This window comes from Buteo buteo, chromosome 11 (assembly GCF_964188355.1).
Source record: "Buteo buteo chromosome 11, bButBut1.hap1.1, whole genome shotgun sequence".
NCBI lineage: Eukaryota > Metazoa > Chordata > Aves > Accipitriformes > Accipitridae > Buteo > Buteo buteo.
The window spans coordinates 26238001-26255414 of record NC_134181.1 but is presented as its reverse complement, the minus strand read 5'-3'; the positions used below and the strand labels follow the sequence as shown (position 1 = coordinate 26255414).

Sequence of the window (17414 nt, the reverse complement as noted above, 5' to 3'; positions counted from 1 at the left end):
TATTTTCCTGGCCGCTCGCTCCCTGGGAGGGGCTTGATCCTGCACAGGGGCCAGGAGCATCCTCTGGGTGAGAGGACACAACTCCTCCGGCTCCCGCACTCGCTGCCTTGTTGTGCAATGGGATTTTTTTATTTTTTTTTTTTGCAATGACCATTTTGCTAACTTCCAAACAGGACCTGTTTTTTCTGAAAATGTCTCAAATCCCCCCCAGGATTGGCCTGGGAATGCCCCACTGAAGCCACCTCACTTGGCCCAGCCTCCTGCAACAGGAAAACCAAGGTCTTGAATTCACGCCTAATTGATGAATAAAAAAAAAAAATCCACCATCAGGATTAGCTGGTTGTCAGGACCCTAGTGCGTGTGTCCTTGGAATTAATGGGTGTTTAATTAAATATACTTCTTATTAGATTAATTGTTTGTCCAAGGAAGGGAGTGGAAAGCTCTCGCTGGGCAGCTCTGTCCCTCCAAAAGCGTGGCATGAATATGAGAGTGCTGGGGGGATGGTGGGGGGTCGAGCTGCCCTGTGCCTGGTGTCACTGCCCCAGACATCCCACCACCATTTGCAAGAGAATTAATAATAATAATTATAAAGGCCTGGAAAGGTGATGGCCATGGAGCAGAGCCCCACGGTGTAAGCACAAGGCTGAGAGCCAGCTCCTCCGCTAATCCCCTCCTGACACAGATCCCTTTCTGTGCTCAGAAATAAAATGAAAAACGAAATAAAAAACCCTCTGAGCTGCCTTCCCAGCCCGAGCGGGGTCCCCCATGCCAGCACGTCCCCAGCCCCTCCATCCTGGTCCCTTTCCACTGGAGAAACCCTATAAAAAAGGCACCGTTGGCAGCAGGCCTGGCCAAGGTGGAAAGCCACACTGGTCTCAGGGCTGGAATTTAAGCCAGTTTTAGTTGAATTTAGTTTAAACACAACTTTACAAGCCCAACCCTGCATCCCTCCCATCCTGCTCAGCAGCACTTCAAGTCTTCCCAAACCTGCACCTGTCGGCAAAGCTCTGTCTGTCCATCCATCCTCTTGCAGAGCCGCCCCCGGGGGATGGGGACATGGGAAATCAGGATCACCAGAGGTGGACAGGATGGCAATTACCTTTGGGAAAACCCTGGCGGCGGCAGGGATGGGAGCACAGGGGGTTGCAGGGCAGAGCAGCAGGTCACTGGGGATGCTCCTCTCCAAAATCGAGCCAAGAGCATCTTGTTCCGGATGCGACGTGGGATCTGGACGCGACGTGGGCTCTAGGAAAAGCTTGGAGAGATGTTGGTCAAAGCGGCACCACCAGCTCCCTAGTCCCAGAGCGAAACCTGCCAAGAACTGAGCTACCAGCAGAAATGCTTATTTAAAAGGTTTATTTAACGTTTTAATTTGAGGTAAAATACTTTTTTTTTCTTTCAACTTCCATAACAAAATACAGAGCTATCAGATACCCCTGGAAAAAATATGTATATTATACATATATTTCTATAACATTACATCATATATATATAATATATATATGCAAACTTTTTTTTTGAAGACTTTATAGAAAGTGGAACGTCTAAAGGCACTGCACAATGGAGTATTTAAAGACTACTTTACATTGTTATGTACATATACACACACGTTCAATCCTGCTCTCCGTGGACAGACAGCTCAAGCTAACCACGTCCCCGCCATACGTGTATGCATCCACACTAATCCCTGCTGAATCAATTCTAGTAAAGTCAAAGAACATGCCTCAGGAAAAGTGATTTGTTTTTCTTAAAAAAAAAAAACAACCAAAAAACCAACTTTCTATTGGTAAATACTTTCTCCTTAAAAGCACTCTAAAAAATTGAACTTTTTTTTAAACAATCTGATTACGATTATTTCAAACCAAAAGAAGAAATTCATTTTTTTTAAACCCACCAGGATCCATAAGACAAAAAGAGGAAAAAAAAAACCCCCACAAAAAAAGTTACTTTAAAAACAAAAACATAATTATGGAATAAATAAAAGCAAGGGACAACCAAGCAACGGGTGGAACCTCCCACAGGCGATGAGGGCAATGAGATCGGCTGCCAAGGTTAATGCTTCTGGAGAGGGGCTCTTCCTCCTCCTCCTCCCTGGCATTTTGAGGAGGGGATGGGCACAGTGGCCCCAGCCCGGGGCTCGTTTTGGCTCTGCAGCTTGTTAGCTCGCTCACCGCCGCAGGGAGATGTGTGGCTAATCCTCCCTGCCCCATCTTGATCTTTTTTTTTTCCCCCAAAAAAAATCTTGGCTTACTGCTGGTTGTCCGATTAAAGTCTCTTTCCTACAGATTCTCTATGACTAAACAAAGCAAAAATGGTTTAAACATTAACATGCTCTTGATTAATTAATACAGGTGGACATTGAGATTTCAACCATTTAAACTTTACAAGTTTAAATATTTTGGCACATCGGAATATATATATTTTTTTTCATTTATTATTTAAATTGTATTTATAAGCGCCCTCCTCCGAGGCTGCTGCTAGGCAATGTGAAGTCTGGTCGGGAGGAGCCCCCGCCTTGCACTGAGGTGACCCCCTGAGCCGGCAGGGACATGGGTGACGCTGCCACTGTGGAGGGAGCAGGGAAGGGGGGGCTGGCTGGCCACCCCCTGCCCACCCCTTACCCCCCCCTCCTTTCCAAAGCGGAGCCCATCACCCGCAGCCGGTCACTGGTCCGTTGTCCTGAGAACCTGAGTCCTTTATCCCTGAACGCGGAGCTCCCGGTTTGCAGTGCAATGGCTATGAAGACAACACCCCCTCCCTCCCCTCCCCAGCCCCCCAAAACCAATTACAAACTTTTAAAGCCAAACAACAGTTCAACTTTTCTGTTTTTTGTTGGTTTTTTTGCCTTAAATTAAGGGCAAGAAGGGTGGCTCCCTGCCCCGCCAGCCCCCTCCTCAAACAGGAGAGGCACCCACGGGCTCCGGCACTTGGGCGCGAGGAAGGGTGACGATATGCATTACTGATGGAAAAGGCCTCGTGTTTCTAATTCCTGAGTTCACTCGATCCCCTCTCCGGGACCGGATTGAGGGGTTCCTTCCCCCTTTCCTCCACACTCGGCTCTGGCCGTGGAGGTAAATCCAGGTGCCAGGGGTCCGGAGCCAAGCTCACCCAGGTAAGTGGATTACGGCTCCTGCACCCCCCCCTCCCCAGGACCTCTCCGGGTACCACGCACGGAATCTTCTTTCGGCAGGGCCCAACCAGCCCCATCTAACAATGTCTGCAAATAATCTTGTGCTCACACATGCTCCCTGCCCTCCTCCAACAGTTACCGAGTCCTCGACTGGAAAAATCTGCCCGCGCACGCCTCTCGCCTACGACCGCGTGAATAATCAGCCGCTCTCTGGATACAGCTCTTATCCCCGTGGAGACGGGTTGTTTCCAAGCTCCTTTCAAGGAATCGTTAGGGATTCGTCCCGACGCAGCGGGAGACAAGCATGTTCCTCAGTGTAATCTGGAGCCTAAGTTAATCAGCCTAACAAGAAACGCAGCTGCGTAGGGAAATAGCAGATTTATAGCAAAAATACAGCGAGATTTACATGGCGAACCCCGCCTCGACCCAGCCTGCGGAGACAGAGCCCAGCAGGCACAGCTGCCCCTCCACCATCCTTCGCTCCTGCAACCATCGCATTCTCCATCACTTCTCCATCATCAGGCAAAATTCAAAATCTCCGCGAAACCCAACCTCGGCCAAGCGCATCCGGCTCTGGCGCAGGCTGCTCCTGTCAATAGACCCTGCTCACATAAAGTGTACACGTAGTTAAGGCATGAGTCAAAGTGATAGGGGAACCAAACAAAGGAAGTAAGATTTAACAAAGCTCCTGTCATTCCTTCTCTATGAACTCACCACAATCATTTCAGTGTTAATCTTCCAATCACTCCCAACTCCACCCATACAATTAGGAAAAAAAAAAAAACCTAGGGTACATTTTAATGCGTATATTAAAGGCATTAGGTTATTTTTTTTTCCCACCCCACTCCCTTCCCTGAAAGATTTTTTTGTTTTGTTTTGTTTTTTTTTTTTTGTTTTTTTTTTTTTTAAATCTTTTGCTCATGGCTTCTGCAGTATTTCAGAAAGGCGAAAAGGACGACTAACGTATCCTGAAGCACTACCGAGATCCGCTCGCTGGGAACGCGGCTCCCTCTCTCCAGCAGCGTCCCACCTTGCTGGCGCGCCAGTGACTTTCCGAGTTGTCTTTCTGCAACCTTCTCCACTCCACAGACAGTGCAATATTCCCTCAGCCTGTCCCCCAACACTCCCTCCCCGCAAAATACAGACAGCTTCCAAGGCTGATGCACGGCACGTCTCAAGCGGGCAGGAAATCCTCTCCCACCATCGCACCAGGCTCCATATATAAAAAAAAAAAAAAAGGGAACTAGATGAATTCGGAGATTCCTGCTTCTATAAATGCTAGAGTGTATATAAAATAGACCGTGTCTGGAGTTCCTCCGTCCAGGTGGAGGCCTCAACCCCGCTGGAGTTCGTGCAAGGCCTGAAGCTCACGCACAAGGGTGGCCGGCTTCCCTCGCCTCTCCTAATCGGAGCAAGACAACCGCGTCTCACCTGCAATTCAACAATGAAAACAAAGAACACAAACCCCCTAGTTTCTAGAATTACCAAACCAGGCTAGCCCCAGCCCCCCGCCCGCCCCCCACGCTCTGCAACCTTGCTACATAAATACACAGATGTTTTCAGCACAGACGGACTGCAAAGCTCCCCCGGGCTTAGGTGTCGGAGGCAGCTGTGGCCGTCACGGCCTTGGGACCTGCCATGAGGTGCGGGCTGCCCAGTGCCCCATTCCAGTGGACTCGGCCGTTCTGGCGCTCCTCGGGGATGTCTGCCTGCCGGTCACCGTTCCAGCGGCGCTTGAGACGCAGCTTCGGAGGCATCAGGGCATCCTCTCTCTTCTCCTGAGCCCCCGATTCTCCAGCAGACTCTCGGGATGACTTCTCCCCGCTGCTCTCCCCTTGCTCTTGGGATTCTTCAGCTGAGAAGCCGGCTTGGGTGGGTGCCAGTGGGGCTGGGTGCCACGACGGGGCAGCTGGTCTGACAAACACAGGCCCTTTCTCCTCTTCCAGGCTGGCTGCCACGCCGGAGCCTTCCTCTCTCTCACTTTTGTCTTTTCCTTTCACCGGTGGCTCTTCGGACTCTGCCTCCTTGTCCATCACGGGCTCAACCTTGACCCTGGGAGGAGGAGTAGCTAGCTGGGGGGCTGCCGGCTCCTCAGCACTTTCCAGTCTCTCTCTGTTTTTGCGCCCCACAGGTGGAGGCTGTAGCTTGATGGGGAACTGGGGCTGCTCCTCAAGGGGCATTTGGCACTGTAGTGGTGGCACCATGAGCGGATAGCGGGGGAAAGTCCGCGGACTCAGGTGGTAGTTGAAGACGGAGCAAGCTTGCGAATGCAGGTAGTGTTTCATTTCCTCGGGGTTAAAAGAGAAGCAGCTGCTACCTGTGAAGGGGCTGAGGCCCGGAGAGGGGCTGTAGGAAAAAAGGGTGGGAGTCAGGGACAATGCAGGAGAGATTGGGACGTTTAGGACCCCACCGCGCCCTGGCAGAGGGGACACGGCAAAGGGGCTGTGAGGATCCGGGTAGATCCCGGGCCTGGTGAAGAGAGGGAGCATAATATCGGGCTTGCGCTTCTGGTGGTTGATGCTACCAGTGCCCATGGCGTTGCGCGAGGCCATAAGATCCACACCACGGCGCCAATCTGAGGAGCCGTCCTCCAGCTCCGGCATGTCCGGCTTCCTCTCGCCGCCGTCACCCAGCACTTCTGGGTTGGATGGGACCAGGGACCCACCAGAGAACCGACCAGGCTGGGCATCTTCGGTGGGAGAGTGGCTGTCCAGTGGTGGGAAATGGAAGCGGGATGAAGCCGTGGGGACAGGAGGAGCGCTCTGTGGCACAACACCTGGGACAGGGAGGCGAAAAGAGAAAGAGTACGGGAGAGAGTTAAGAGCGCAGCTGCTGAGGGAGTTAAATCACAGGTAAAGAGCTGCTTTTTGGCCTGCACCCGCAGGCGTTTGGAAGAGTAACACAAAAATACCATGCGCTATCAACAACACAGCAGGCGATTAGATGGGAGGTGCCTCTCCCATCTGCTCCCTTCCCCTGCATAGATCCAGTCTCCTCTGCCCACCTCAAAACCTCGCCACTGCTGGGGATGAATATTCTCCTCTCTCCACCCTGGCTGAGGTTTCATGAACCTCCAGTGCCACCGAAATAATTTCCACTTTCAGACGCCCTCCCCTGACCTCCCCGCTCTGGTTTAACCAGAAAACGTCTCGGCGACGGTGCGTTAGGTTAAGCAATTGTGCTCGAATGCCGCCTGCAGAAGCGCTGCTGGTAAACCTCAAGCTCTCAGGGCTGACTGAAAGTCACTGATTTGTGCTTTTCTGGGAAGACATCTTTTCTCCAATGTTTCTGCCAGCAACACTGCCAGCTCTTGCTGGCTCCTCTTCCACCGCCGTTCCTTTGAAGCCGCCTGTCTACAACTTACTCGTGCCATACCGAGCCATATTGAGGCAAATTCTTCCACCCGCTTTCTCACCTCCACAACGCACCCGTTGATTCTCCCTTCCCTTCAAAACTGCACAAGCGAGAGTTGAGAGAAGAAACCTGATTCCAGTGCCCCAAACAGGTTTGATATCCCAACCCCCACCCCAGCCAGAAGGAAAGAAAACAGGTTGTAATTAGACAAGTGCATTCCAGTTCTCCAAACTTCTTTTTTTAAATGCATGCCCCAGAGATAGGAGGGAGTGGCTGCAAACAGGGAAAAGGAACAGCAGTGAGCAATATTGAGCTGGAACTGCCCAGACTCGTTGCTGCAAGTAATTATAGATTTGCAGTGCAGCTTCATACTACATCTTACACCCCCATGCTTTGGCTAAGGACTCCTGGAGAATACACTTCCTTCTCCTCACTGCCATAAAGGCAGCGTGTCCCACACAGGTGAAGCAGAACGCCTTTATGAATATTTCTATTCTCCCAGCCCTGTTTTGGGGTTACTGTTTGCTTAGAAGACAATGCCTTGAAATCGCATTTGTGCTCATGCCCGGCTGGGACTCCCCTGGGGCGGGGAGGGATGCAGGTCGCTTCAACTGCCAAGATGAACGAGCAGTCACCGCCGTATGTCGGCACAGGCTACACGAGCACTGATGAGAAATACTCTTGCCCACATGTAACCTGTTTTTCTCAGCCGCCGGGGTTTCAGAGTCAACATTCAATCCCCACTTTCCCCTGCTCTCTCCCTGCTAGATGAATCTTCAAGGCTTCCCCTGGGGCACTCTTCACAAGGTGAGAACTAAGCGCACAGTGCTGTGAGAAAGGCCAGTTCAGGCGCCTCTGTGTTCGCGCTTTCTTTGCTGTGGAGAGTTTGCAGTCTCGGGCCTCGCTGTAATGACTTCCAGAAGGGCTGGGGTTTTTTTTGATGGACTCGATGGCCACTAATTTCCCTAGTTGCATGGTGGCTGTGCAGTTATGGAGGCAATCGCCCCAGCTGTAGAAATCTAGCTATGGGGGACTTAACTCCACCAAAAAGTATCTAGCGAACAAAGGACCCTCTTCCAGAGAAACCACAGCAGTACTGCTGACTCTGGGACAAACCCAGAGTGAACTCCTGCTACTGCTCCTGGCAAGAGACTCAAAGGCCTTTTAGAACGAGAAGGGAACAATTATGCTCCATTCCCAAACTCTTTTTCGTTATCCTGAACGTCAGCACGCTGTTCTGCCGCAGGGAGAATCGAGAAATACCTGTGATTTTAGTCAAACTCAGACGAGTTACTACTCTTCTCTGGAAACTGCTCTGTGCTTGCTATCACGTTCCTCTGAACTCTAGACAGAAGTTGGTCAAGAAAAGTTCCTTTTGATTTAAAAGGACCAGAACTGAAGCAAACAAGGGGCCTTTGCAGAAGCGGGGAGGAGAGCAAACTGCTGTTAAGCTGTGAACTTTCTGATAGTGCTCACATGCATGCCTCGCCATGCACCTCTAAGCTCCTTGTCAAGAAGGGTCACATTTATATGGCACCATAAAATTACGTTACAAGCATGTGAGTGAGGCAAGGTCCCTGCAACAGAACTAAAACCCTCTTATCCCAAGGACACGCGCCGCCCGACAGCAAAGCAAAGCAAACCTGCGGCACCCATAAAGACAGTCCAACAAGCAAGCTCCAATAGGAAACCAAGATGTCTCCAGTCTCCCCTGAAGACAACCACAGATGCGTCTGTGACAAACCCAAGGGAAAGAGCACTCCAGATAAGGCTTTATCAACATCCAGACATTCCCACCACAGCAGCACTGATTGCCCCAGCAGTCTTTCAAGTGTAGGAGATGACTGATAGGGGATCTGCAGAGGCTGCGGGGTTGGTCCCAGCCCTGTTCCACATGCCAGGAGCAGGGACAGTTAAAAGAAGAAGCCCCGAACCTGCACTCACCATTAGGCCGAATGTTAATGAATGGGTAGTTAGGCATCACCAGCTTGTTGAAGTTGAACTTGTAGGTAAACCTTTTGCCTTTTGTCTTGTGGAGAATCCTCTTGTTGTAATAGTATCTGTTAATGAAAGTGAAAGAGATCAATCAAAACATGTGGCGATCTGTTTAAAGCTCTTGTTTCTTTTACCGCCACCAACATCCACCTACAACATATCTACAAAAACAAAGTTGCCCAGAGAATTTATGTTATTAATACAAGAAAACATTAGTCAATCGGGAAGTTTCCAAATGACACCCACTCCTTTTACAACACATTCTTTAGCAGTAGGTTTCAAACCATTTTACAGGCCATTATGTTCCTTAGAACATGTGGGAAAAGGTGAGATCCTGAAAGGAAGCAAAAGCTGAACAACAGGCCAAGCCTGTACATGCTGTTCTCACCCCTGTCCAAACTGGGACCAGTGCCATGGGCTGGAGGGGTCTCGGTACAAGCATCCCACACAGCGCTGGCATTACCTCCCTAATCCCATCTACGCCAAGTGCCCTGCAGCCAGCGAAACATGCATGGTCGCTCCATGTGGGCTGTGACTGCTGGGGGAACGTTACAGGACCCAGAACAGGAGGGGAAAATTCAGGTGAACCTGTGCTAAGATACTGAACCTGAAAGAGGGGAATGTGTACCTGGGCTGGGGCAGAACAAAACTCAGTGCAATGACGGAGCTGAGCAAAAGGGACTAAATTACCAAGGTAGCCTCAGATTTGTTTTTTATTTCTGCAACCTTCAAAGCCCTGGGTATTTGTAACAGCATACAAGGCATCAGGCTGGAAATCGGGAGAGCTGGTTTCTGCTGCTCTCATGCCAGTGAGCAAGTTGCTTCCCTTCTGTTCACCCATTCGCAGCTTCAGACTAGAAACACTCCCTCACCTTTGCAGGCAGCATTGATCAGGGCTGCGGAGGGCAGGCGTTTGGAGTCAGCCCTGACCGCTGGCCAGCCTCCCTTCCTCAACTTCCCAGCACCAAATGAAGGCAGAAGAACTTGGCCACAGAGACAGCAGGTATAATCCCCACCGCAGCCTCCTCCCCACTTACACCACCACTGTTTGTCCTCAGCCTCCTAAGACTGGTGTACAAACAAAGGTGTTACATGTGGATCATCGCCACTGTTCTCTGTACGTACAGGTGGATTAACACACGCGGCCTGTTGCCACAGTGTGCACCAAATAAAGCAGGGCCAGCTCCGAGCAGGAGGGGGGAAGGAGCCACAGGTCCCAAGCTGAAGCGGCTGCTGATACCTGCAGTGCTGTTGCCCTTCTGCTGTCACACTCAGCATCAAGATGACAAGACATGATCAGTATTGGCAGGTGGAGGCTATTTTCCACTCCCATCCACCAATTACAGCCTTAGTGCCATTCAATTTATTGTTTCCTTCCTGTTCCAGTACGAGACTCTTGTGTTTGCTGCCTTGTTTGTCTTTGTCAGCTCCACCCAGGAGGTATCAGAGGGCGTAAGGCAACGAAGTCCACGTTACAGACTGATAATGCCAGAACCTGTTAGGAACCCAGCCACTCCTGCAGGTGACAGGCTTGAAATGCTGAAATACTTCAGAGGGTCATGCTAGTTTTCCACTGACTTCAAAATGCACAGTGATAACCAGAAAAAAAAACCAACCAACACCTACGGAAGGGTCAAAATAGAGGGCAAAGTTGTACTGGAGGCTTTGGAGTTACAAAGTGCAAAGTGACGAATGCTCAGCCCCTGTCTCACGCAAGGGGACACTGGTGGCCAAAGGGTGTCCTTAAGGACACCCAAATTCATGTCATCAGGGCTCGGGAAACACCCAGTCCAGGCCCTCGCCTTGGGACTGGCACTGAACCTCTGCCTCACGCAGATTTAGCAGTACAGAGGAGAGTACAAATTATGTTCGAAGTGGAGTTGCTTTCTCTGAAACAGTACCCTTGACGGTGTGATAATAGAGTAACACCTCTGGTTTCCTCCCACACCTTCATTGCTCAAGCCAGCAGCGGCTATGGAAGCTGAGAAAAGAGACAGAAAAGCTCCCCGGAAGGAAGCCATCCTGATAATAACAACCTGAACTAAAGATGCAAATTTACACTGTGACGTAGAACACGGCACGGTGAACCAGGGACTCCCTCCCCAATCACACCCAAGTACAGTCAGACCTACCAAAGCAATCTGGCATCCCAGAACTCAAAATTTCATACAAACCTCCCAGAAGTCTGGGTGCCACCAAACCAGGGACTGAATACCTACAGTCACCCAAATGAGGCAGGGAAGGATGAAGGGAGAGCTCGTTAGAAGCCCCTGACCTCCAAGGAAACTCCTGCTCACCTGAGAGCCCGGCTCAGCTTGTCGTAGTTCATCTGGGGTTTGCATTTTCTTCTGCCCCACAGCCTGGCCACTTCGTCAGGGTCCTTGATGACAAACTCTCCGTACTCGCCTTGCTGCCAGGCGATGACATGGCGAAACTCCTCCTTCTGCAGCAGCTCCAGGATGAAATGCCATAACTGGATTTGCCGGGAGCCGGGGCTGGACTCAGTCTTGTAAGCCCACTCTGGGAAATGATAACCTTGGGAAGGGCCGCAAAAAAACCAACAACAAACAAACAAAAACCAAAAAAAAGAAAAAGTCATTCAGACAGCAACAGGAGCTCACCACTGCCAAGCTCTACTGTGTATTTACCATGTTTTCTCCAGAACGAGACCACAGAGCATTGCTGGGGGCTGTAATTCTATTAAATATTCAATGTGGAAGCAGAGAAACCCGGCTCTCCTACTCTAGCTGCTCATTTTCATCCTCCTTTTAGCCCCCTTGCCTTGGAGAATGCCCAAACAGCACCAAAAAAATGGTAAGACTGAAAGGGACATAAGCATGAGCAGCAGTGGAAAGGAGACCAAAAGCTTTAGACATCACTACAATTTGGACTCCAGGTGGCTGAAATAAGGCAAATAATCCGGATTTGAGCATTTGGTGCGCTGATGTCGAGGAGGGGGTGAGGGCGGATAGCTCTCAGTGACTCCAGCTCCCCCTGATTTCAGAGCATGGCAGCCCGCTCCAGCTTCAACTGCGCCGGCAGATGTTTCTGAGTGACTGCCAAGTTCAGCTTTCTCAGAATAGTTTCCCAGCACAAGTACTAACGCGAGGGTTTTTTTTTTTTCTGTTGTGTTTTTTGTTGTTTCCCCCCCACCCAAAATCATCATGGCCACAATTTCAGGCTCCGGCAGCGTGGAAGAAGTCGCATCATGCTCCAATGCCACCCACACCACTATTGCAGGCTGCGATGGGAGACAAAACCAGGCACGAGCTGTACCAGACCAGAGGGGATCCACCTTAGAGATCCAAAATCCTTACAAATAAAACATCTCCGGGAAGATTTATTTGCATGTTAAACCTGGCGCTCTTAAAAATTCGCTGACAGCCCATCATGCAGACGTCTGATCGATCCACACTCACACGCGGCTTTTGCCCACATATGAAAGCTTTTGGGAGAGGTGGAATTAATCCCGCCTGAGCTCCTTTATCCTGGGAAAAGAATTCGTAACAGCTGAACAACTCAGCCTTTAGACTTCCTTACCTCCTCCTCCTTCTGGCTTATCCACAATGCTGCAGCCTGCTTTCATTTTCTCCCTCCTGCTGACTGCGAAACAGAAGGAAATCGGCATCAGTGACATCGACACGCCATCATCGCAGGCGGCACTTGGAATTTCTCTGGAGAGGCCACCTCGAGCCGTAACCCTGTCCATGCCCAGAGACGCTGCCTGGGGTCTCCCTGACCATAATCATCCCTGCCCGTCTTTCCCCAAAACTGCCATTTAATCCCTGCCTCCGTCCTGCCCTGCTGTTAAAGCCCATGAACGAAATGCGGCGGCACGGCGAAGCCATCAGACAGACAAAACAAGCCAAACACAGTTTGTCTTCTGTTACTAGACAGGCTCCACTGCCAAAATACACAAGCTGCTGAGCTCGCCCAGATGTACCAGTGAGGGAAAAAGAGGGGGGGGGCGGGGGGCGGGAATAAAATCCCGGCTCCCGATCCCCTTCGGATACGGCACATCTGATTCCAATCGCTTTAGGTGGGCTCAGCTCGAAGCTGTACCTGCCAGCGCCTCAGAAATCAAGTGTGTGTGTGGGGGGGGGTGTAGGGTGGGTGTCCCCCCAAAAGGTAAGAGGGGCTCTGGTGTGCAATAGCAGCGACAGCTGCCGGTTCTGGGGCAGGGGGGGAGCCCCCCCCCAAAGACCCAGCAGCCAGCCGAGCCCCCGGGAGGAACCGGCCCCGCTAGGCTTTCCTGCTTTGAAATGTTCAAAGTATGTAAATGGCTGCCAGGAGGAGAGCAGGCGCCGCCGCGGCGGCCGGGCCCGGGCTGCCGGGCTCCCGTTACAGCCGCCCGCCCCCCCCCCCCGCCGGCCTGCCCCGGCCTGCCCGCCCGCCGAGCCGCTCCCTCCCCTGCCCCGGGCGGGGCAGCGCCGGCACCGCCGCCCCCCTCCACCCCCCCAGCCCAGGGAGCTCCGGGAAGGGCCCAGGCCGCCGCCGCCTCCCCTACTCCCCCCCCCCCTCCCGCCCCCAGAACCCTTCCGCCGTCCGGGCCCTCCCGGTTACCGGGGCCATTTCCCCCCCCGCCCCCAGCCGTCGGGAACCGTTCGCCCCCATCAACCTCCTACGCACCGAGGCGATCGGTTACTGGGAGGGTCCCCCGTTACGGCTCCCCGTAACCGTACACCGTTCCCGCAGCCCCTCCCGCCGAACTCCTCCCGGTAACCGGGGGCTCCCCATTTACCCTCCCCCTTCCTATCCCCCGCATCGCCGCCAAAGGCCTCCCGGAGCCGGGCCCACCGCGGCCTCCGCCTCACCGAGGGCCGCCCGGTTCCCCGGGGCACCCACGTCCCCGTATCGTCATCCCTCCCCTCTTACCCCCCCCACCTCCGGTAACCGGTGCCCTCGGCCCCCTCCTCGCCAGCACCCGAGCCCCCGGGCCCGCGCGTACGAAGCGGCCCCACCGGAGGCCGGGAGGCGGCGGTGGCGGCGTACTCGGCCCCGCTCGGTCCCGGGACCCACCTGCGGGGGCGGCGCGGGCCGGGCCGGGTCCGGCAGGTAGAAGCGGGTGCGGTGGGGCGGCAGAGCGCGCCCGGGCCGCGGTGCCGATGCGGGGTACGCGCCGCTTGCCTCGCTGCTGCCGCCGCCGCCGCCGCTGCCTCCCCCGCACGGCCGCCGGAACCGGAACCGCCGCCACCGCCCACACACTTCCGGGCACGCTCCCACGCGCTTCCGCTTCCGGCTAGGAGGCGGGGCGGGAGGGCGCGCACGGCCCCGCCTCCCCCGCCCGGCCCCTGCGACGGGTGGCGCCTGGGGACAAAGGAGGGGGGAAAGCGAAGGGCTCGGCTGGGCAGGCATCCAGCTGTGCAGAGGTCCTGGCATACGGGGGTCCAGCTGTGCAGAGGTCCTGGCATACGGGGGTCCAGCTGTGCAGGGGTCCCACCTTGCTGGGACCCAGCTGTGCAGGGGTCCGAATTTACAGGGATCCAACTGTGCAGGGGTCTTGGTATATGGGGGTCCAGCTGTGCAGGGGTCCCACCTTGCTGGGATCCAGTTGTGCAGGGCTGCCACTGCATGGGTATCCAGCTGTGAAGACATCCTACTTTACTGGGATCCAACTGTGCAGGGCTGTGACTGTATGAGGATCCAGCTGTGCAGGTGTATGACTGTGTTGGGACGCAGCTGTGTAAGGATCCAGCCATGCAGGATTCGGCCCTATGGGGACCAGGCCCTATGGGGATGAAGCTGTATGGGGGGATCTGCTTGTGCAGGATCCGGCCCTGGGGTGCGGGCAGCTGGGGAGGCCCCACACTCTAGGAGAGGGCACCCTGTGACCCACCCCTGACCTGCTGCACAGAGACATGGGGTGCTTTTCCCTGCCCCCCCATGGGTGCTGGGCCTCCCATCACCCAGAGCCCCCACACCTCTGGGTGCCCTAGGGGGGAACTTTGGCCCCCATAAATCCACCCACACCTCACCTTCATCCACCTTTATTGGAGTCACATGTGAGCCAAGGGGTGGGGATTGGGCCCCCTCCAGCCTGTCCCACACCCCCATCCCTGCCAGGCTGCTCTTGGGTTTGGGGAAAGGGGATGTGGCAGCCCCCAGGGCTGCTGCTTTCCACCCGCCCCCAACCCCCTGCCCTGAGTCCTGCTCTGCTCCCACAGCAGAGGTGGGGGAACATGGAGGAGGTGGGGGGGGGGTACACGAGTGTCCGTCAGCCCACAGCTTCGTGCAGCAGCTGCTCCTGCCCGGTGTCATGGGGGCTCAGTGGGTCCCGTCCTGCTGCTCCGGCTGTGCTGCTTGGGGACAAAGTGGGGACAATCACTGCTGGGACAGAGCTGGGTCCCTCCGTGGCTGGTGGGATGAGGATGGAACCCCCTCCCGCCCCGGTGCTGGCATGGATGAAATGCCGGCGGCACTCACCGGCCGCGGCGGGCAAGGCGACCGTCTCGGCCCAGCTGCCTGTGCCTGCCTGCAGCTAGCTGTAGATGGTGGTGGGGTGGTCTCGCTGCTCGGGGCCAGAAAACAGGGAGAATCCCCGCCCCGAGCCACCCACCTTTTGGCAGGGGGATGGTCACAGCCGCTCCCTGGCTGGGGACATGGTGGCCCTGGAAAGTGCCCTTCAATGTCACCTCGTGGCACCTCCCCATCCACCCCAGGAGCCAGGAGCCGCTTCCAGGGGGATGGGGTTTGTGGAAGGGGGCTGCAGCCCCCAGCTCAGGGGATGTCGGGGACACAGAGGGACCGTCAACCTGGAGGGAAGGGCTGAAAGCTGGAGCCTGGCCCCAGCATGAGCCTAATTTGGCTCCAGCGTCGCTGTGCAACTGGCCAGGAGCAAAATTTGGTCCTGGCCCCCCAGCCTCACCCACTCATGCGTCTCTGGGGGGGGTTCTCCTTTGGATCTCGGTGTAAAATGGCTCCGGCAGAGCATCCTCGCTGGAGGGGGAGGTGAGGGCGGCTATGGAGAGAGGAGCAGGTGGGAGCGAGCCGAGGGGAGCTGGGATGCGGGGAAGGAGGTGATGGAGCCATCCTGGTCCAGGCAGGGCAGGCAGGGGAAGGCAGGCAGGCAGAGCCACAGCAAAGGAAAAAAGCCGGTTCCCTCTTTCCCAGCTCTGTTTGCCAAGCAATCCCGGCTGCGAAGACATAGCCTTGACCCAGCAGCACCCACCTCCCTTGGCTGCTTTCTTCCTCCTCTTCTTCCTCCACAGCCAGATGATGCTGAGCAGGGCTCCCACGCCCATGGCCAGCGGCCCCAGGCACATATGCCACCTCCACCAGTCAGGCGTCCCTGCTGCAACAAGCCGTGGTGGGTGCCAGGACCCCGCTGGGTGGCAGTGGGTGCCGGGGGGGTGGGGGGGGTGGGTGTTTACCCTGCTGGCACAGGGCGTCCAGGGGGATGGAGGTGTTCTTCTCCTGGATGGGATTTCGGGCTACGCAGGTGTAGCTGGAGTTGAAGGGGCTGGCAGGCATGGCCAGGCACAGCGTCTGGCTGTCTTCACAGAGCTGTCCCCATGGCGTCCTGGGGGAGCTGCCGAGCTGCCAGACGGCTTCAGCATCGCTGCCGGCTGGCACCCAGCACCACAGGGTGACATTGCACCCTTGGGTGGTGAGGGAGAGCAGCCGGTGCTGGATCCCCAGCACTGGCACCAGCCCTGTTTAAGGTGTAAACCAAACCTGTCATAGGACCCAGCCTGCCCAGGGACACCCCGAGGACACCCTGGGACACCCTTGATCCCCCAGGGAGAGCGAGCTGGGCCGGACGGGCAGCGAGGGGGTGTGGGAAGGGGAAGTGCAGGTGGGGGTGGATTGTGGTTAGTCATAATCCCAGGAAAATTCCCATGACAGATGCTCAGCAGCAAGAGCAATTTCTCTTCCCCTTTCCTGGGCGCTGATAACTCCAGGTGTAGAAGGGTTTTATTGCCTGCCCCGCAGCCCCGCTGGGGCTGTAAACCCAACTCTACCACCTGCTGCTTTGCAGCCACTCACCATGGACGGAGAGGTTGAAGGACTGATTCTCCACCACCGCCAGGTGCAGTTTAATCCAAGCCCCGTAGACCCCACTGTCGCCTCACTCCAGGGCCCCGATCTGCAGTGCTGTCCTGTTGAACATCTCCAGCTGGTCCTTGAACTGGTCCTTGGGGTCGGGGCGCTTGAAGCCACCGGGGCCAAACTCTGCCACCTGAATGGTGGCACCGGCACCGACTGAAAAGCTCCACTCGATCTCCTTCACTGTCTTGCTGGGGGACAGAGCCTGGGAGAGCAGCACGGACCCCCCCAGGATGCCGTTCACATGCCAGGGCTGGGCAGCCTGGCCGGGACAGGGATAGTGTGGAGGATGGGGACCCCCAGCAGACCCCCTGTTCTTGCCCACAGCCCCCACCTGAGGTATCTGTGGGCACCTGCCCACTGGTGCCTTACTCATGAGAGTGCAGTGCCTGCCTGAGATGATTCATTTAATCCTACACCCATCACCTCTCCTGCCAGCATCCCTGGTGGCTGGGTACCACGCACGGGGCTAGGCATCCCCCAGCGCCAGGGGGGATGCTGGGCACTTGTGGTGCCTTCCCAGTATCATCTTGTGTTGTCCCAGTGTCACCCCACACTGTGCATGGGTCATCCCCATGATAGGGACCAGCCAGGGCTTCACGGAGAGGATGGGGATGCTCTCCCCATCATGCCTGCGCCCAAGCGAGGCTCAAACCGGGGCACATTTGAGGTTAAACCTTTGGGAAACGTTCCCATGGGTCCCAGTCGCGACAGGGACCCTCCGTCCAGGGCTGTGGGGCAGCTCAGCGCTGAGCTTTTGGGGGGGGGCGCAGCCCCTCTGTTCCTGGGGTGACAGTGAGATGCTCCCAGCAGCAGAGCTGCCCACGCCGGGCGATGCGACTCCAAGATGTTGAATGCTGCAAGATGTTGATGCAGCCACCCCCAGACA

General features: G+C 55.1%; 1 protein-coding gene across 1 annotated transcript; it reads right to left on the bottom strand.

Annotated features, from left to right (window-relative positions):
• Nucleotides 1-1751: 1751 nt before the first annotated feature.
• On the bottom strand, nucleotides 1752-13663 carry ETV3 (ETS variant transcription factor 3). The gene is made up of 5 exons (XM_075040883.1): nucleotides 13499-13663; nucleotides 12020-12082; nucleotides 10777-11014; nucleotides 8429-8544; nucleotides 1752-5906 (listed from the first exon to the last, which is right to left on the bottom strand). The coding sequence occupies exons 2-5, from the start codon at nucleotides 12063-12065 to the stop codon at nucleotides 4723-4725; spliced, it is 1584 nt and encodes a 527-aa protein (XP_074896984.1). The 5' UTR covers nucleotides 12066-12082; nucleotides 13499-13663; the 3' UTR covers nucleotides 1752-4722.
• Nucleotides 13664-17414: the final 3751 nt, after the last annotated feature.